Here is a 21,325-nt window from a genome sequence, read left to right as displayed (position 1 = left end):
AACCAGGAAAACAATTACAAAATGAAACATCTTTGGACTAGAACCAACTCCTACCACCACTCAAAGAAGGAATCCTTGAAAAATGGTAGTCACTATTTAAACACACCTCAGTGACAGGGAGCTTGCTAACTTAATAGGTGATCCCTCTCATGTTCTAAAGGAACAAAGTTCCAACTCCATATAATATCTATTCTGATTTTACTTTCCTTTGTAGTTTGCAAAACTACAAGTCTATTCTTTAAACAGTAGTTTTCAGTTACAGAACACAACTCCTTTTCTTCTTCCACTGACTCAAGGGTACATATTTTCATCATTTTCAACTACTCCTTATATAATGATGGTTACTAAGTAACAGCTATTCCCCTCATGTAATGACAGTTTCTCAGCAATATAGTCCATTCTCAACAAAAGCTGAATAGTTTAGAGTATTGTATTTCCTTTCTTAAAGAAATCTCTTCCTATGAACACTACTTCTGTGGTCACTATTATATGGCTAGTTCCACATGCATCCTGCATTCTGCTCTGGGCTTTTTTTCTTTTTTTAAATACCTGAATCTCTAAAACGTTTTGTTATATATTGTTCTTGCCTGACACCTAAGTCCATTTTCTCTTTGCCAGTTGTCTTAAAAGCTACCTAACCTCTATACCCAAAACCTGACTGGGCTTTCCTTAGACCCTTAACTCAATAGTTCCACAACAAGTATGCTGTGGTACTTGCCACACATTTATAATAGATAAACTCAAGATATTGACTCCTCAGTCCTCAGGTGACTCCTTTACTCCAGTGTACCAGTATTTGTATAATACTGCATAAAACAGTAAAAATACTATTTCCTATGTGTATCATCAGTTGTGAAAAGGCAGAAGCACTTCCTTAACTGAAACATTATCAATTGTGTAAAACTCTCAACTGCCTTTATACCCCATCATACACCTGTAAAAGATGTATGGCTTTTCTAAAAGATGCTTTTGGCTTTTCTAAAAGATGCTTCTTTCCAACTGCGTACTCTGAATTAGCACTCCTAGAGAATCTCAAACATTTCCTTCAAGCCTTAGTAAGATTGTATTTTTAACACTAGATAAGGGTTAGTTATTCACTAAAATAGCCTCAGAGTTATGGGAAAAAGATACACTATGCCATTCACAGTCACTTTTTCAATTGATTATCTAAGCAGGCAGGCCTGAATGCTACCACTTTACATAAACTAATGAACGTAGTCAACCCTCTGCCTGCTTTCCTCTTACAGCACCAAAATAAGTGACAGAACCAAGAAACAAGAGCTAAGAATTACACAAAAATGAATTATACTTAGCAACAGAAACACTAATGATGATTGATTTTAAATGTGGGTAAGTTGCTACTCTTTACTCTCAAGAAAGAAAATAAAGCAGAATTTCATCTTAACTGCTCTCAATTACAAGGCAAAATGAAGTTATAACAATTTGATAAATTTAACAAAAAGTATTTATTCATGTTATTAACTGTGTCAGTGCCCATATTTCAAGTGCATGATCAACTTAGATCATCTCAGCTCAGATGAAACTAAAGCTGTGAGGACACACTTTAACATTTTTAACATGAAATGTTTATTAAAGTTATGCCACTCAAAGTACCCAGCTTACTCCCTGACGAAATCTACTAATAATATAACCTAAAACAAAGCCTTGCAGTCATCCAGTCAATTACTGCCCAAACGTCTGGTACAGGGTTCAGCACTGAGAATACACTAAAGAAAAAAAACAGCACCTGCTCTCATAGTGCAACAGTCTAACTGGAAAACTATGCATTAAGTAAATTATGCTCAGTTCTACAAAAGAAATGTATACGTTATAATAAAAGCATATAAGACTGAATTTGATTAGAAAAGGTTTCCCTTTTCTCTAAATGCTCAATTATATAATATTTCCCTTTAATGAGTATAGGCACATCAAAACATAATAAAAAAACTGAAAAAGAAAACCTTATTAATGTTAGTCTAAGATGATTAACAAACTTTATTATTTATAATTATTTCCCTAATTATTTAAAAAGAAAAGTAACAGTTGCAGCTTACCATTTTCTTCAACTGTCATTGGAATATTAATTTCTAAATATGAGCCAGCTCCTACATTTACATGTACAGCATTTGTTTCCTACCAAAAGAAAAAAATTAATTCATATAAAACATTAATTATAATTATTCTCCCATCTTTACTTTTCAATTATTATTACAGAAGAAATTATTGATGTTAAGTAAGTATTACAAGTTCCTAAGAACAAAAGTTCAAATTTTTACCAAAAATACACTAAAACAATTTAGCCAGATATAAAGGAGAAAATGAGCCAGAATATAGCATGAAGGTCTATTACTATTAATTTCTTCCCATTATTTGACATTTAATAAAATTATGATGATAGTAAAATACATAAAATTATTTGAAGGGAAAACAGCTCATATAAATTAATCCAAGTATGGGACTAGTCACCATGAAAAAACTCTGAAAAATAATGTCAAAATTTTAAATACTATTTTCTACTATATTATTATAATAATTACCCTATTTTTGGTAAACAGCAAATCAATTGTAGCATCTGCAATAATATTCATTCGTAATTCAAAAGCAAGGATCTGTCTTGGTCTCCCAGGCTGTGCAATTTCAGAAACTTTCAGAACTTGATAGTCAGGTGGAAAGAAAAACTTCCACAAACAATCTCTACATTAAGGAGGTAGAAAGAATAATGACATGTTATTCAAACAAAATTACTTCTGATAAAGGAACATAATCAATATTCTAATTTTTTATTATCATTGCTATCACATTTGACAATTAGACTGTTTTCTGCAGTATTTAACACTTCCAGAGATCAATGAGCCTTGATTACTCAATAGATATACTATTACCAAATGAGACATAAGAGAAAATTTGCACTATTCAAGAGTACTACGACAAACTAAAGACTCTCTACAAGTATATAAATTGCTCAAATGGCAAACAAAGAACTGACAGAGGATAGCTTAATTAAAATCATCATTCCAACCTGGACAAGTTACTCAATCTTCCCCAGAAAATTTGAGCTGCTTCCTCTTCTGTAACACAGGAATAATATACCTTGTCTCATACAAAGGCTCGGAGGTTTAAATGGTAAGATACATGGAAAACACTTAGCAGTGCATGGCACATGGAAGAATTGGCTATTTCTATTAGTTTCATAATCACTTTAAATCAATATTATATCATTAAAAGGCTAAAGAGCAATAGATTTCTAAAAGGTAAGTAGGTATTTGGAGGCTAAAGTACTAATGTTTTTCCCTCCCCTTATCATTGGACAAAAATGAAAGAGCCCAAGAAATTTTCAATTCAGAGTCTTCTACATGAGCTAACATTAGTATTGTATAATGTTACTCATACATTCAAAGAAGGTGCCAGTCTATGGCTTTAAAACAGGAAGGGTTGAGTCAGCAGTGACAGAAAATGCTACCTAGAATAAATTAAGACTGGGAAAAATTAGATGAACCAGACAAAATCTGTACACTAAGTCTCACAGACTTTAACTTGCTACCGTTAAATTAAAATATATGAAAGGAAAATAAAGTTCTGCAAATGTTTTAAGACACATAAATATAGAAAATTAAGAATATTAAGGATAGAGAATCCATTAGATGATCATTGACTACAAGGTGGGTAGATAGGAGGACATAATGAGAAGGGCAGTAGACCTGAAGGACTGGTTTGAACCTCAGCACTTCATGCTGTAGCTTCACTATCTTGCCCAAATCACTGAACCTCTCTGCGTCTCCATTTTCGCACAAGTTTAATGAGTTCATTACATCTGTCCTATGAATCTCACTGAGTTATAAGGATCAAGTCGGAAAATACTAATGAAAGTACTTTAAGTGAAAGCAATAAAAAAAAATGCCAGACAATGTTAGGAAGGTTTGTATTATTATAATCATCATCTGAAGATTAAGTTTCATTGTAAAACAGTTTGTATTTCAACTCTGTCATGAAAATTCATAAAAAGAAAGCATGAAGTAAAAACTGAATAATATCTTAAATATTCAATCATGTAAAGGTAGTAGAACTGACACCAAAATCTAGAAACTAAAATCATGTTATGATTATAAAATCTATAGGCTAAAACCATGCTATTTCAAAAGTCAGTAACTCCTCACAATGCTGAGTGAATTATCCAATAGCAAAACAGCTGAGATTTCTTTCTGTATGCCTTATGTTAATAGATGGCTGCTAAGAAAACTGTCCTTACTATTCATTACTGATTACAGTTTGTATTTGTGCAGAAACTCAATACGGGGAAGGAGAAGAGAAAACGGCTGCGTAAGACCTTTTCAACATGTAATTGAGGAGACAAATATTGCTCACATTAGTGAATTTAATATATGTGAAAAATAGATTTCTTTTTTTTTTTCTTTTTTAAATAAACCTGAGTGTTTTTTTTTAAGTCCAGGTTAAAAATGCATTGCTCTTCTCTCCTGGCAGTGGAAAAATCTACTGAAAGGAGTGGTTAAAGCAAATTTCTATCTTCAGTGTCATTTCTCTATTGCATTTTAGTTTGGGTTTTTGTGTAAATATACCCTAAAACTTATGAAAAATACATAATGAAATTAAATACAGTTTAAGAAGAATCACACTTTATTTAAGTGCTAAAAAATGCAAACACACTTCATGGCCCTATGTTAAAGCATTATTTTCATTTTTTCTTCACAAACAGTACATAACTCTTCTGCCAACCTAATAAAATAAACCTTTCTTGAGATTTCTCAATATAGTTTAAATAGATGTAGCTCTATTACTTAATGAAATGTAAAATCTCTCATTTTCAACTATATGCTATATGTCAAATATAGCATGACTTATAGGAAAAATTTTACCAGAAGAGGAAAATTTAAATCCAATAATGTGAAAAGTATTTTCTTTCTAACATGAAATTTTATGCTCTGCTTACTTTCAAGTTTAACAAATGACCTAATGCAGAACTTAATGAAGTATTGTTTTAGCATAATGCAAGAATTTTCAAATAACGAGCTTATTCATTTACCATATAATTGTTAGTTAGCTACTTAATGAGGCAGGTATTCCTATATACTACAGATAACAAGATTAATAGAATATACTGTTTGGTATATTATACCTCAACCAGCCTTCTTAGAATATACTACTTGACAAAATATATAATTCTAATAATGCTAGCTAGATGGCACTTTTTAAAAAAGCATTTAAAAAGTCAATACATCAAGTTAGTATCAGCACTCTTTCACTAATCTATCAATGGCCCCGTAATATCTGCTCAAGTGAATGACTTGGCTTGTATTTCTCTATTCAAAAAAGCTAGTTCATGAATAGAAAAACTAAACTAATTTTAAGAAATGTCTAATTTTGTACATAAAAACTTAGATGCTCCCTCATATTTAATGGTAAATGTCCCCTTCTTTGTTTAAAATTCTTCAAGAAGTAGAAAAATGTTAATATATTAAAAATTAAAAATACTTTAAAATAAAATGACATTATAAAATCTATACCTCTTAACCACTATAGACTATAACTATAGGACAATTCTCCACTATCCTCATGCATTTATAAAACTCTTCCCTTGCCTCAATGATTCACCCTCCTCTTCTTTCCCTGGCTAACTCTCAATTATCTTTCAAAACTTAATTTACACATTACCTCAACCAAACAGCCTTCTTCTCTCCCCTAATCTTTAATATAAATTATATACTATATACTTGGAATACCAAGTAACCTAAAAATTCATACATTGAAGTCCTAACCCCTAAAATTCATATGCTGAAGTCCTAACCCCCAGTACCTCAGAATGTGACTATATTTGGAGATGGGGTCTTAAGAAGGGTAATTAAGTTAAAATGAAGTCATTAGGGTATGCTGTCCTAATCCAATATGACTGGATAGTATGATCTGGACACAGAGGTACACAAGGGAAAGACCACATGAAGATACTGGAAAACAACAGCCATCTACAAGTCAAGGAGAGAGGCCTAGATCACATCCTTCTCTCATAGCCCTCAGAAGGAACCAATCATGCCACCACCTTGTTGGAGGACTCTTAGACTCTAGAATTGTGAGAAAATACATTTCTGTTGCTTAAGCCACATTATCTGTGATGCTTTATTAAGGCAGCCCTAGCAAACTAGTAGAGTACTTTTCTAAGTTCTTCATCAAGACCCTTTACTTACCTTTATTATAGCACCTAATATTAGTCTTTTGGTTCTTTCTTCCCCACTAAAACTGGAAGATATATGTCTTTTATTTCTGAATTCCCATAGTCCCAACAATATCTGGCATATAGTAGGGGATCAATGAAGAAATCGTTGTTGATTAAATCCAAAAGAAAAAAAAAATGAACCAACAAATATGCTCCTCATTCTAATCAATCTGATTCTAATCAATCAGAATTAGATACTAAGTCTAATCGATCAGCTCCACCTTTGGAATGAACTTGCTTGTGGAGAAGCCACAAGCAAGTTATTATTTGGATCAAAATGTTTAGTGATATCTTCCTCTGCCATAATAAAATAGTTTATAAAAATTTTAAGCTAGCTTTTATTTAAAATTATATACATCTAAATACATCTAAAAAACTTATTAGAAATATAACATACTCAAGTACCTCTGCCTATCGGCCCACGGTCCATAATTAAAATCTGTTCCTTTACCACAAACTATATCCAGTCCCCAACATGGAGGCAAGTCTTGTAATTTGCAATCCTCACTGCTCATTTCTCCTTCAATATTTTCTTCTGTTTCTTCCGGAACAAGTCCTATATTCCAGAACATACAATATAAAGGCAGTTATTTAAAATGGCCATTAAAAAGTTTCCTTAGATCAGCAGTTCCAACATTTTTTGGTCTCAGGAAACCTTTACACTCTTAAAAATTATTGAGAACCTAAAAGGGGTTGTTCTCATATTGTCTTATGTCTATCAAGAATTACTATGTTCAAAATTAAAATTTAGCAATTTAAAAAAATATTTTAAAAATAAACTCATGTTGACATAAAATATTTAATGTAATTAAATATAACATGTAATATAAAATTAAATGAAATTTTAATCTCACTTTTAATGAAGAATAACTATTTTCTAAAACAAAATAATTTAGTGGTAAGTATAAGAGGTTTTTTTGGCAAATCTCTAATGTCTAGCTTAATAGAAAACAGGTGGATTCTCATAGCTGTTTCGGCATTCAATCTGTTACTGAAGGATTTGGAAAAGATCTGGCCTCGTAAAGATATGTAGATAGAAAAGGGAGGAGTATTTTAATAGCTTTTTCAGATAATTTTTAATACTCTTCTTTGATACTATCCCAAAATTCAACAAATGGAAATTTCTTAAAGGTTAATTGCAATGTGGAATCTGAAGCCATATCACTAAACTTTTCATATGCTGTTATGTTAAAATCTACTGGTCTATGTTGCACTTTGAATACATTTATCTATGCATGACTTTTGTAACATCATGCATTGGGAAATACGGGTTCACTGAGTAATGCAAATTTTTTCCAAATATTGACCAATTCCATTATTAAACATTTAAAAACATCACACTTGCTATATCATTGGTGGTCTCATCATAAAAGATGTTAACTATTGGGATGCTGTCAAGCTCATAACAGCAGACTCCAATTTTCCAAAGTTCTAATTTTCACAAGAAAGCTCAAATTATAGTTTGTCTCTAATTAATCTTTCAAATAAAACTGGCACTCCATGAAAAAAAAAAAAAACGCAATTAGTGCAGCTTGCAACTTAATCATACAAGTGCTTTTCCTCAAGACACCAGAATATTTTGGTATGCAGCACAAGCGCTTTATGTGTACTTCCCATTTTCTCACACCAAATATTAAAAACACTTTAATCAAAGGTCAACATTTGACAAAATAAATAATTTCTATTGCTTAATCAAGGAAATTTTAATGTGATTTTGACATTCTGTTTTACCGTAAATGTGTGGCAGTTGAAAAATACAATGACTACTAGTATAATTAGGAACCATTTCCTTGATTAGTGTTAAAGCAACAACAGTTTTACCCACCATTGCTCTGCACCATTAGCACAAATGTCAACATGGTGAAAAGGCAAATAACATCTTAGTTTTACTTTCAAAATACTTTGACCTTAAATACTTTTATACTCTGAAAGGTATAAAAAGAGCAGAAGTATGAAAAAAGAGCTTAAAACCCAATGTTTAGATACTTTTAGAAAATGGAAGCCACCTGTCAAGAATTCTAACTAGATGGATTTCAATCCCCAAACTTTAAGTCTCAAATCTAATATACTAAGTTTCTAAGCTAAGATGAACTACCTTAACTATCACTACATCCTTTAAAGGTTTTCACTCATGATCATTTGCATTCTCAATTTTTGAGGTTTATCTACGAAAACTGAATTTGAAAAAAATAATGTTCTCTTTTAATCTATAATACCAAACTAATATTCAAGTTTTGAGAAATGACACAGATATTTTTCAGATATTTTCACTCTTATCTACATTTACCATTTCCTGATGGCTAAGCAAGAAGATTTAAAATATTACTAGATATCAGCATTTCATAGAAGAAATAGAATTGTAGCTATGAAACATACTTTTAAAAAAAAACAGGCCAGGCACCATGGGCTCATGACTACAATCCCAGCACTTTGGGAGAATGAGGCAGGAGGATCACTTAAGGCCAGGAATTTGAGATCAGCCTGGGCAATATAGCGAAATACCATCTCTACAAAACTTTAAAAATTAGTCAGGCATAGTGGCATATTCCTGTCATCTTAGCAACTCAGGAGGCTGAGGTAGGAGGATTGCTTGAGCCTGGAAGGTCAAGGGTATAGTGGACTATGATTACGCCACTGCATTCTAGCCTGTGTGACAGAGTCTCACTCTGTCACTTTAAAAAAAACAGCAACAACAACAACAACAATACCTGGCTCATCCATGTAGTAGTAGATGTCAACATCATTTGACTGCATCACCACAAAACCTTCTCCCATTAATCTCGGTGGTCTATAAGAAGGTGGAGGGGAAAGCAAATCAAACAAATCTCCAGAATATAAAATGTTCAGTATCCTAGTTAATGCTGGCAATAAGTGAAAAGAAAAGGAAAAAAAAACTAACAAGCACATAACAAGTAGCATCCTGAAAAGAAAGAAAAACATCTTTCCAATGAACAATCATCCTAAGAAATTGTTCCATGTTTTATTCTATGTTGGACTTAATAATAAAATGATACTAAAAATTTATCAGTAAATTACTTCAAGAAGAAAAAAAAATTTGGTTTTAAAAAGAAAAAATTTAGTTTTATATTTTTCATTTTCAGTTTTGAATGAGAGAAATCGATTTAAAACAAAGTTTAAATACAATGGAATGATGATCACTGGAATAAAATGATCATATTCTGCATTTACAACAAAATTAAAATTTGACCACTTAATATTAATAACTAATAAGTATCATTTTATCTATCTGTATATTAAACTATAATCATTCAAAAACATTAAATAATAAAAAAGTTATCATTTTTATCTTCTTATTACCTATTTCCATGAATATTTAATCAACTTGAAATAAATCTAGAGCAAACATTGTGAACTCTAACTCTGGAATGAACGTTTTTCTACCATCAATAATTTCCCAGAAACCATTAATCTTTGCTTGCTTTGATTAAACAACTTTTCTCTTTGTCATACATACATCACAATATCTTCTTGCATATCAAAATTAACTTCTCAATCATTAGATGATATTAAATGCAAAAACTTGCAATTTTTTTCTAAATATGTATTAAATCACAAAGGTTAATGTTTAATATCATCATGTAATCTCCACACTTAAACAAGTGAAAAATACAATTTTAAATCTTTTTATACAAATTATTAATAGCAAGACACTTTTTCATCTTACTCTATAATTTTTCAAAAAAATCCTGATTTATTCAGTATTATACCTTTACTCATACACATTTGTGTGCACAGTCCACATTCCAGAAGATTCTTAACCAAGTCCATGATCTTGAAGAGTGAGGCCAGGAAGACCCACAGTCACCGTGATACTCAAAAAGGAAAAACCCTCTTTCTATCATTCTAGCCAAATCCTGGAAAATCGAATACCAGGCCAGCCAAGAGTTACAACTAAAAAGGAATAATCATGTTTCACATAAAACCTCATAAGGTACCTACACACAAAGATAAAAGCTGAGACACTGTACTGAAAACTCCCCATATGAACACTTAAATTACATAAATTCAACCAGAGTATCCTTTACACACACAAAAATTGAGAAAAAACATAAAAATCACAAGAGCCCATCTCCCACTCAGCATCCCACCACACTGAGTCTAGTGTACATCATTCCTATAATGAGTCTTATAAATATAAGCAGCTACTTCACTGAAGGAAAAAAAAAAAATGGAAAGCTAGATGGAAAACTGACAGTTTGGAACTTAAAGAAATGTCAAGTGGGTCTCAAAACTATACTATCTTAACTTCACCAAATTTTCCAAGAGTAATTTCGATTCAATTTTCGACTTTCAATAACTCAAAGTGGTATTCCACTGCAATGAATCTGTTCAATTTACTCTTTAGTCACATCTTCTAGAAACAAAAACCTACCTGTAATGTGTATCTCCTAACATACAAACAGGAACTAATTGCACAAAGTAAGTTTCCAAAATACAATTAGAAGGAGAAAAGGATAAAAAAATTATAGTTATAATCATGCAGAAAAATATTTAAAATTAGAGTTTATCACTGGATAGCATACCCATTTATCCTATAAAGAAGGACTACATTGTTAACTGCTTTAATAGAGAAATATACCTAATTTTTGTACAACTTGTAGCAAAAAAATTAAAAGGATGTTAAAGTTTCTAGCTGTATCTATATTACCTACAAGAAGTTTTTTATTATTTTTATAAGATTTTCTTACTCATCATTTTGAAGACCAACATATCTTGGACTAGGAACAAGCATGACTCGAACATTTTCAAGCTTTCCTTTCACAATATGCATGAATTGGTCAAGATGACTTGAAGGTGGTTTTGTAGTATAAGTTAAGAAAGCATCATCAAAGTTGATGCACAGAGTTTGCGGCTGGTAGTGATTTCCAAAGGCCAAACGTCCCTAAAAAAAAATAAATAAACAGATAAGAGACATTATATCATGCTATTCTGGCCATATTTCTTTCTTTAGCTAAACTAATAACAAACATTTTCAAACAACAGCTTAATGATTCCACTTTAGGACTATGTGCTATTTAAATTATTCCACTGGTCAATTTAAACCAGTACTTAAAAGAAAATTTAAGTACTTAAAGAAATTTAAACACAAATTTATCAGAAAACAGTATTTTAAAATAATTATTTCACTCACACTATACAGAAATGGGAACTAAAAAAAATCCACAAAATTATTTAATTTTCTTACATTAAAATCATATTTGCAAAAATTAAAAGTTCTACATTACTACCCCATGAAACAGTAATTGTAGCAGAATTTACTTACTGTGCTCACATTGACCTTTATGACTGGAATAAGTGATCTCCATGAAGATGTGGGGTCTTGGGATTCTGTTTTTACTTTAACTCTAACAAGAAAAAATAAAACTGACATGAATAAGAAAAACTTAAATACCTGAGGACATAGTTCACTTCCTCACAATACCATACCTCACAGTATCAGTTTACCTTTCCAAATACATCTACTGACTACTTCAGTAAACAGAACAATGATCATCTGAAGGAATACTAATATTCCTACAGCTGTCTACTGGAGCACTCTTATCATATCAACTTTTAGATGGATAAGCTATTATAACAAAACTATGTTTTTAGAATAACAAGCTTTAATGACAAAACTATAAGGGATGATATGCTGTCATTACATCTTCCATTTTGCCCATTATGTTACTATACGACATTTTATAAGACAGCCAAAGTTATTATTAAACATAAATGATTAAGGTACAAGTCACTTTGATGTTTGTCTACTGTTTCAAGCACTTCTGAAAACAATCCAGTTGCTCCTCTTCCTTCCCTCACCCAAACGCCTTGTGCCAAATTAATTTTCCCTTAATGAAATGAAAATGATAAGCCAAGAGTAAGAAAACTGGCCATATACAAAGTAAACAAATGTTAAGAAATCAAAATTTCACAGCAATTCACTAAACAGATAGATAATATATAAATAAATAGGTGTGGCTATGTCCCAATAAAACTCTATATACAAAACAGGCAGTGGGCTAGACTTGTGCTATAGTATAGGTCTAAGTTTGCTGATCCTGTTCCAGAATAATTTTGTAGGTAGACCTATATACACAGATATGTATTTTTAAAAGCAGACCTACACATACAGATATGGAACAATCTTACAGACAAACTGCTACATAAAAAGCAAATTACAGAACAATACACACTATATGAGGCACATATTCTAAACATATATGTTTAGAAACACACAGAACAAAATCATGTATTTTATAAGCACCTTAAATATGTATGTATACGTTTATGTACATACATTCAAAAGGATAAAAACTAAATTGATAACATTAGTTATTAATACGGAGAAAAGTAGGATTTGTGTGCAAGGGAATAGAACGGGACTTTTTTAGATTACATATTCTATATTATCTCAATTTCTAAAATAATTATATAATTATTTATGTTACTAAAAGTTTCAGTTAATTTGCAAAGAAATATTAGGCTCTGTTTAGGTGCATAGCCTCAATGATATTCTAATAAAGGCAAATGTTTAAATGCTAGAGATTAATAAAATTCAAGTATGATACTGAACCTTTCAATTTTCGATTGGGTTCTTGTTCTTCCATTTTCCCGTGTTTTATCATCATCTTTCTTAGGTGGAATTATTGTTGGCTCCAAACCAAACAACTCTTGAAGGCGTCCATAAAGATCCGAACGATTATAGACATGAAATTCAAAGTCATTGACTGTGATGTATAACCTGGTTTCTGCCTTTGGATCTAAAGACACCAGTTACAAAAAAATTTTTAGTCAACTTTTTAAGAACTTCAAAGTTTTTACTCAAACATTTTTATATACCTAAAGTAATTCAATTTATTTTAAAATAGAATTCTATGATACAGAGAAGCATATTAATAAAATAAATACAAAACAGTGGCCAAAAAAAGAAAAAACTTGATGTTTCTGTTATATTTTAATTTAGCATTCTAAAAACAACTTTAATTTCTAGATTCTGGTTATATACTGAAAAAATTTAAAGATTTTTATGCTAAGAACAGTAAAGTACCACTTAAAGAGTAAAAGTACACCTTTACCCTAATATAGCCATAATTTTATACCAAAACATATGCAGTAAAATGTTTAAAGTATGATGCTTTATTTAACTATCATATTGGTATTTGAACTTTTGCATCACAGAAACTACAATTTTTCATAAATACTTATTTCCATAAACATACACAACACTGAAACATAGGTTTTATGAACTGTGGACTTCAATCTTCTCAAATAAAAGACATAATTACATTAAGTAGAAATAGCAATAGTAATTAATGAATCCATTTAAAGTGATGGATGAGGCACTTGTTTCTACTAAGGAAATAATCTAAAACAATGCATCACATGTCAACCAAAGAGAGCCACAGAAGAAAGGTACCACAATCAATGCTTTCTTTTGTTACCAAATGAAAGAACTACCATGTTTTCTGAGACCTCTTTTTTATAACCTTTATCCATTTTTATCTCTATTGAACAAATTCAAACATTTATGGATATTCAAATGTTTTCCACTTTATAACAGATGTTTTAGAAAACTATGGAGTTTACAAAACTCTGATTTTATCATCACTTGGTTGAAAAATCCTTTCTTTTCACCTAGTAATCTACTGTAATTTATAACTTCATTCCTACAGGAATATAGATTTAAACTTACAAGTCTGAGCCAGCCAAAATTACTTTAGATTTCACTATTACTTCATTAGTATTTAGTCTTCTATCGTTTTGCTATCATTCTCTTGCCCCACATAGCTTTTCCCCTCTTCTATACTATATGATATACTCTTCCCTGATGAAGACTGGCGTAAATGGGCTAGTATTTGGCATCTGTAGAAATAATGAAATCAGAATATTAGGGGCAGATTTCATGTCTGGAAAAAGTATTCCAACAGCTAGAGCAGCGGTTCATTACATAAGTTTGAACAAAGGCTAAGTTTTGTCATACAATATTCTGAGAGAGTATGAAATGGGCATTTTGCAGTTTCTCATGTGTGGTTTAGAAAGGCAGTATGCTAATGAGTCTCTAGACTGTGATTGTATAGTACCAGTAGTTAAACCAGCATTTTTACCTTTTTTTCTTAGCAACTGCTATGAATGTTTTTTGTTTTTTGTTTTTTTTTTGAGACGGAGTCTCCCTCTGTTGCCCAGGCTGGAGTGCAATGAAACAATCTCAGCTCACTGCAACCTGGCACCTCCCAAGTTCCAAAAATTCTCCCACCTCAGCCTCCCAGTGAGATGGGATTACAGGCACCCGCCATCATGCCTGGCTAATTTTTGTATTTTTAGTAGACAAGCGGTTTCACCATGTTGTCCAGACTGGTCTCGAGCTCCTGACCTCAGGTGATCTGCCCGCCTCAGCCTTCCAAAGTGCTGGGATTATAGGAGTGAGCCACCACACCCAGCCCTACAAGCTGTTTTTCCTTAGCAACTGCTATCAACTATCTAAAAAATAATTTTAGGTGGCATTTAAGTGAAGGTATCTTACTTACACTGCAGAGATGGCTAAACTTATTCCTAAGAGCCACGTTCTTTTCAGTCTTGGCTTTTGACACATTCACTTAACTTTGAGCAGGTCCAATATTTCTGCCTTTGATTTCATTTATAAAGTCTATCTAGTTTGTTCCTTAGAGAGATTTACTTTAGGTGCATATTTTCCCCTACATGTCATGCTTCTATTAATCTTGCAGTCTATTTGTTAGATGATTTGCTCTTTTGACTAAACTTTTCTTTTTTTAAAAAATATTTAGCTAACATAAGCCATATTGTTAACAAGATTACAGTGGAGCTGAAACAAAATTTTTTGTTTACATAGCTGGTTAATGATTTTGAAAAAAAAATGTACCTCTTTATGGATACTTACACTAGATCTTTTAGTCTCAATTATTTTCAGTATTTAGGATATTTGTGTGAATAAATAAAGCTGTAGGGGGACAGTGAGGTTGGAAAGCAGAGAAGAAGGTCCATTTGAACTAATATCCCATGCTATTAACAGTAGAATTTTGTTCCAAAGAACAAAACTTGGAAAAAATTGATCTTCTCAAAACCCCTCATCAACTTGGAAATAACTAATACTTTAAAAACCTCTCATTTTGCTGATTAAGAAAGAAATTCCTGTGATTGTAACTTGTAGAGTCAAAGCAAAAACCTAGGTCTGCTAAATTCTAGTCCAGTGCTCCTTGTATTATAAAACAGCCTTGTCAACTGGGGCCCAAATAAGTCCTTGGAAATTCTTATCATAAATATTGATTGCAGCTTGTGGAAAGGATGGACACCTGCAGTATCCAGAGGCAACTGACAGTTTAAAGCTATAAGCCTAATGACACTGACCACTTTAGAATTTTCTGATTTTAGAAATTCTCTGATTCTAGAATTTCTAGAGTGCAGAATGTAAATCTTAAATTGTTTAAGCTTTTTTTTTTTTTTTTTTTTTTGAGACAGGGTCTCGCTCTGTCTCCCAGTGTGGCATGCAGTGGTGCAACCATGGCTCACTGCAGCCTCAATCTCCATGGCTCAAGTGATCCTCCCACCTCAGCCTCCCAAGTAGCTGGGACCCCAGGCATGTGTCACCATGTCTGGCTAATTTTTGTATTTTTTGTAGAAACAGGGTTTCACTACGTTATCCGGGTTGGTCTCAAACTTCTGGGCTCAAGCAATCATCCCACTTAGGCCTTCCAAAGTGCTGGGATTACCAGTGTGAGCTACTGCAACCAACCCAGCTTTTTTTCTTTTTGAGAAAAGTAGTTACTTCATTTGATCATGAAATATTACATCTCATTAAAATGAACTGCTCCTCACCAGAATACACGTATGAAGTCAAGAATAAGTGACCCAAGTGTCTTTCAAGAAAGAGGTGGTTTTTGATAAAAATCTTTAACAGGTATTTATTTGGCATTCACTTTATTAATCATTGTGTTAAGCTGCGAGGGGGATTTAAAAAAAGAAAGAGGGAAATGAGTGCTACTTGAATCGATTTGGTGGAGCAGATGCATATAAACAATTACAATTAAAGGAAAAAGGGAGCAGTGAATGTGAATGGAGGAAAAATACTGAGAACTTCTAACTTTGATACAGAACATCTGGTACAGTCCCAACAGGGTCATGGTTTGACAATAAAGTTCTGCCCATTTGTCAGGAAGTAGAATGGTAGATGGAAGGCTCCTGTGAATGCCTTATTCCTCAAGGAGCCTGCATGATGATGAGTGAGTAGGATTATGTCAGACAGATGTGGAGGGGAGGGGAGCTCAGATGGAATAACTGATTAGACCAATGGCACTGAGGTTAGAAAATGTGTGTGTTTAGAAATTCAATTTGGTGGTGGTAAATTTAAGGTAATGGGGTAATAGGGGATGATTTGGAAACTGTGTATGGAGGACCCTGAACACCTGGCAGGCACAGTCAATAAACTCAGGGGAGGGCAGGGGAGTGCCATAAACTCAGCTTCTTTGAAAGGACATAGCAAAATGTAGTCACTACTTCAGATTCATACACCTCAGGTTAACAGAAATAGCTTAAATACTGGCCTTCCCTTGACTGGCTTTCCCCCATAATTTCTGTCAATGTCTTGAATTCTTTTTGTCACTCTTTTAATATTAGCATATTGCTGTCTCTCTGTATGCTCTCTGTAATTGTCCATAATCTAGAATAGAAATATTATAATTTTTGGATATTCTGTATTCTTCTTAACATTTAAGAATATTTAAATTGTTTTTGGCTTAAGTGTTCTTTTTTAAATTTTTTGTGTGCCAATGATTTTCAATAGAAAAAAAGATTCCACACCTCTATTTTATAGTGATGTTAGAGGTTGGTAGATGTTATCAATTATTACTTTTGCAATTACTAATAATTTGCTCATACTTTTACCTACAATATGACATTTAATTCTCATCAAGAGGAGCACAACATTGGTGAAGAGTCAATTAAGTTTTTCTTCCCTGTGCTTTTTTAAAGGAAATTCTCTAGTATGGAGGATGACATTCTTAACAACATACTCAATGTCCTTCAAAAGTAAAGACATGATGTCAAATAGTAATGCAGGAATAAATAATTTGGTTTGAGTACATTATCGGTCTACCATTACTCAGGGACAGAATTTAGACTATACTAGATAGAGGAATGAATAGGCTGCAAATGAAGCTTTTGATAAAAGTCTAACAAGATTAGCAGCTTATACAATCATTATATATAATATAAAAACAGATTATGTTCACTAACAAGACCTTATAATCAGTATTTCTCTCTCTGATTAAGGGCAGATCCATATGCTTGGCAGTTAACCAGAAGGAAGTTGATGTTTCTTGGTGGAAAAATTAGAAGCCTAATTGGGGCATATGCCTGAATAGACAGATGTGCATTCAGCCTTCCAAGGAGATGGACCAAAGTCTGTCTGTAGGTAGGACCAAGATTTTTATTACTAAGTTTTTGAATTGCTCTATCAGGAAAAAAGAGGAGTGTTCAAGTGCCCAAATTCTGTGCCAGGAGCACATTTAGATCTGTCAGTTGTCCAGTGTAGCTCTTTAAAAAAAAAAAGAACACATCTAATTTGTTTATCATAGAATGTTTGTAAATACTCCCTAGGTTATAAAATTAGTGATCTGCTTTATAGATGATTGTCAGCTAAAGACCAATTATATCTGTCAAAAATCTTTATTTTGTTTTTAGGATAAAGACTGTCTTTTGGAAAATAAACTGTAAGACCAGTTGCCTCTTAACAGGCAATGATATATCATAATGTTTAAATGAATATGGATCTGAATAAATAGTCATGCTTTCTTCTTAACCACAAGAAATTCTTATACCAAGAAGTGAAAGAATGATGGTAAAGTATGTCCCTTTCTGTTATTTTATTACTTAGAGGTTTTAGCCTACTATAATCTATTAGTGTAATTTAAAACTGGTTACATCTAAACCTTGTTTGTTAAATAAATTACATAAATAGAAAACCCTGAGCAGTTTTTAAAAGGTCAGTAGACTGTTTTGTCTTTGTATTGATTCTCAGAATTGTAATGCCTTGGCAGCACTTCTGCACCTTGCCTTTTTTACTACAAATAGCATGTGTCCCAATTACATAATTAAATACGTATCTTTTTTCTAATTTCTCTTTGGAAAACAAGGAGTCTCAATTAGCTGTTTGTTCAGAAGACTTAAGCAGTTCTACAAAATGCATTTACTTTTACTTTTGTTTTGTGAAGAGTTTAGTATCTGGGTTCCAATCTACTTCTTGCTGGTTGTGTAATCTTGGGCTCCAATCACTAGGGTTGTTGTGAGGATTAAATAAAATTATGTGCATAGAGTGCCTAGAACAGTACCTGGAACACAGCAAGAGTGCAATAGAGCTGAGCTGCCTTTATCATTATGCTGAACATTATATCACATTCGGAAAGATTATCTTAAAAGAATAACTTGAAAACAAATATATAATTTACATGACTAGTAAGAATTTGACCTTCAAAGAGAAAAAAACTAGTATTTATTTTGTACAGCAATCCTACAGGTAAGTAGAGGTGTTCTCATTTTATAGATGAAAAAAATGAGGCTCAGAGTGGTTAAAATTCTTGCCTTAAGTCACAAAATTAGTAAATGACGTTACAGGGATCACATCCTATATTCTTTCTACTATTTATTTACCTCCTTTGTCCAGTTCCTGAAGAATCCAATGCAGCCATTCTCAACATATTAGGTTTTTTTAAAGAAGCCGTGTGTGTGTGTGTGTGTGTGTGTGTGTGTGTGTGTGTGTGTACATGCACGTGTATATGAGAGATGGATGCCTTTGGAAGAAGTGCCTGTCTTTTGGAGGGATACTTGTTTGTGAGGGGACATGCTCACTGCTGGGGATATGCCTCCGTTGATCTGGAATGGTACCCCTGTCTGTATGTGGGGGGCAGGGAGGATACTTTGCATGTAGCCTCTGTGTATTTATCTCTGTGAGGGGGATACAGTGAGTGTACTCGCACTTGTGTGGGCATGCATGTGTGGCTGTGTGAGTGTGTGTGCATGTATGTGCTCATCTTTGAAAATGTTTCTCTGTACATAAGTGTACCTATATGTGCATGACCATTTCTGTATGCATATATATGCCTCTCTATATGTGTCCTTTTCCCTGTGTTTCTGTTCTATGGGTGTGCTTTTAGGCAACCTGTCTCTTTGTATCTAAGTGTGTAATACTGGGGTACAGGTACGGAGGATGAAAGGAGTGTTGCCACATAAAATACTCCTGAGGATGGTAGAAGGCTAGGAATATTAACAAAAAAGATCCTGGACAGAAGCCTTGAAGAAAATACAGACCATGTAAGCATGGAGATCAGCCCACGCTTGGAGATCTGGTTTACTGTTTAATCATACAGGTCTTTGGTTGGAATATTATTAATGCAGGTGAACTAAATAGAAACAAGAGAACAAATAAAGGTGGGATGTGAACTGAGCTAAATGTTTCTCTTTTAAAATATGAGACCAAGCAGTGCATTTATCTATCTATTTATTTATTTATTTATTTATTTATTTATTTTTTAGAGAAAAGGTCTTCCTCTGCCACCCAGGCTGGAGTGCAGTGGTGTAATCATAGCTTACTGTAACTCAGCCTGAGGCATGTTCCCACCTCAGGCCAAGTAGCTAAGCCTACTGGCATATACCACCACACCCAGCTCATTTTTTAAAATTTTTATAGAGACATGGTCTTGCTAATGTTGTATAAGCTGGTCTCAAACTCCTGGCTCAAGCAATCCTCCCACCTCAGCCTCCCAAAGCACTGGGATTACAGGCATGAGCCAACATGCCTTGCCTCAAAAGGTGCTTTTTAAATGCTTACAGACTTGCTATTTGTTCAATACTTTTCTAAGGTGATTTTTGGAAGGAAAAGAGTGATTTAGGCATTTTGTTCAATCTTAAAATTTTTAAACCTATTTATTATTTTTATTTAATAATTTAACAATTATTTATTCAACATCTTCTATATACTAGTCACTGTTTTAGGCACCAGAGGTATGGCAGTGAACACAGGAAAAATTATTCACTAATGCAGAAGGGTGCATTCTGGTTGCAGAGGTGAAAATAAATAATAAAATAATAAATGAGATAATCATGGAATAAAAGCTGAAAAACAGGATAAGGAATGTTGAGGATCTTACAATATTTTAGTATTCAGTATTTAGTGTTTATCAGTGTTGTCAGCGTACATTCAGAAATTAATACCTTTCTCTTTATGCCTTGGTGTCTCCAATTAATGAAGCCATATCTTATCATAGCTGTTATATTGAAAGGAGAGAATCTGTTGTACATGCCCAGCAAGTTAGAGACGGATTTGAGAGTAATCCTGTTTTCATTTTTATACAGTCACCATTTGTTTATGCATCACTGCTGATCCAATCAGGGGCAGGTCCAGGCTCTTAATTTCCCTCATTGCTGCTTCTGCAGCTCACCAACTGGCCTTTAAAGTGTATGCCTAATAATCAGGACATTTGTATGCAGGTATCATTAGTAAACTATTGCTTATGTAAATTTGAAAACAAATAATTTAAAAGAGTTTCCTGGTAAATTTTGATTGAGTTGTTTATAACCTTGAAGAATCTCATAAGAATTAATTTCTACTGGTATAGGTCTATCTGGGAATAGAAACATATCGTATTTTAGATTTATTATGCCTCCACATGTTAGATTTTCAAGCATTCTATAAGATGTTTCTCAATGTTTTGTTTTACTTAGAAGTATGACTAGGAGAAAGATACTCTGTTACTCTTTTATACAAATGAGTTCTTCTATGTACTAAGCATTTTTCTAGACACCAAGTATACAATACAGAATAAAACAAGTCCCACCCTTTACAGTTTGCTTCATTCAAGTTAGGTAGATTCCACTAATAAGCAAGTAAATATATATACAGCATCAAGGAATGCATGAGAAAAATACAGCATTGAAGAAAATAAAAGCAAGGTTAGTGGAACAAAGAGTGCTAGTTTGTGGGGGAGGGTGCTGCTTTACAAAAGTACTCAGGAAAAGCTTCATTGATAGAGGATAGTTAACCAGAACCACCAAGCAAATAAGGGAATGAATACTGTGAATATCCAGAGGCCAACA

At 32.9% G+C, this 21,325-nt stretch overlaps 1 protein-coding gene across 18 annotated transcripts in view; it reads right to left on the bottom strand.

Moving 5' to 3' along the window:
* The window catches only part of BLTP1 (bridge-like lipid transfer protein family member 1), a 208,701-nt gene that overhangs the window by 162,075 nt on the left and 25,301 nt on the right, over positions 1–21,325 (bottom strand). For 17 of the 18 annotated variants that reach the window (XM_063809822.1, XM_063809823.1, XM_016952153.2 and 14 more), the window contains 7 exons: positions 12,798–12,984; positions 11,508–11,589; positions 10,933–11,126; positions 8,932–9,011; positions 6,629–6,779; positions 2,538–2,694; positions 2,055–2,133 (listed from right to left, as the gene is read on the bottom strand). In XM_063809822.1, coding sequence (XP_063665892.1) covers positions 2,055–2,133; positions 2,538–2,694; positions 6,629–6,779; positions 8,932–9,011; positions 10,933–11,126; positions 11,508–11,589; positions 12,798–12,984 — 930 coding nt within the window. Of the gene's footprint in view, positions 1–2,054; positions 2,134–2,537; positions 2,695–6,628; positions 6,780–8,931; positions 9,012–9,951; positions 10,044–10,932; positions 11,127–11,507; positions 11,590–12,797; positions 12,985–21,325 lie in introns of those variants that run through there. The other variant, XM_016952163.3, reaches the window with a different exon arrangement.

Source organism: Pan troglodytes, chromosome 3 (genome assembly GCF_028858775.2).
Source record: "Pan troglodytes isolate AG18354 chromosome 3, NHGRI_mPanTro3-v2.0_pri, whole genome shotgun sequence".
NCBI lineage: Eukaryota > Metazoa > Chordata > Mammalia > Primates > Hominidae > Pan > Pan troglodytes.
Note: the sequence above shows the minus strand (reverse complement) of the source record. Positions and strands in the feature narration are given on the sequence as shown.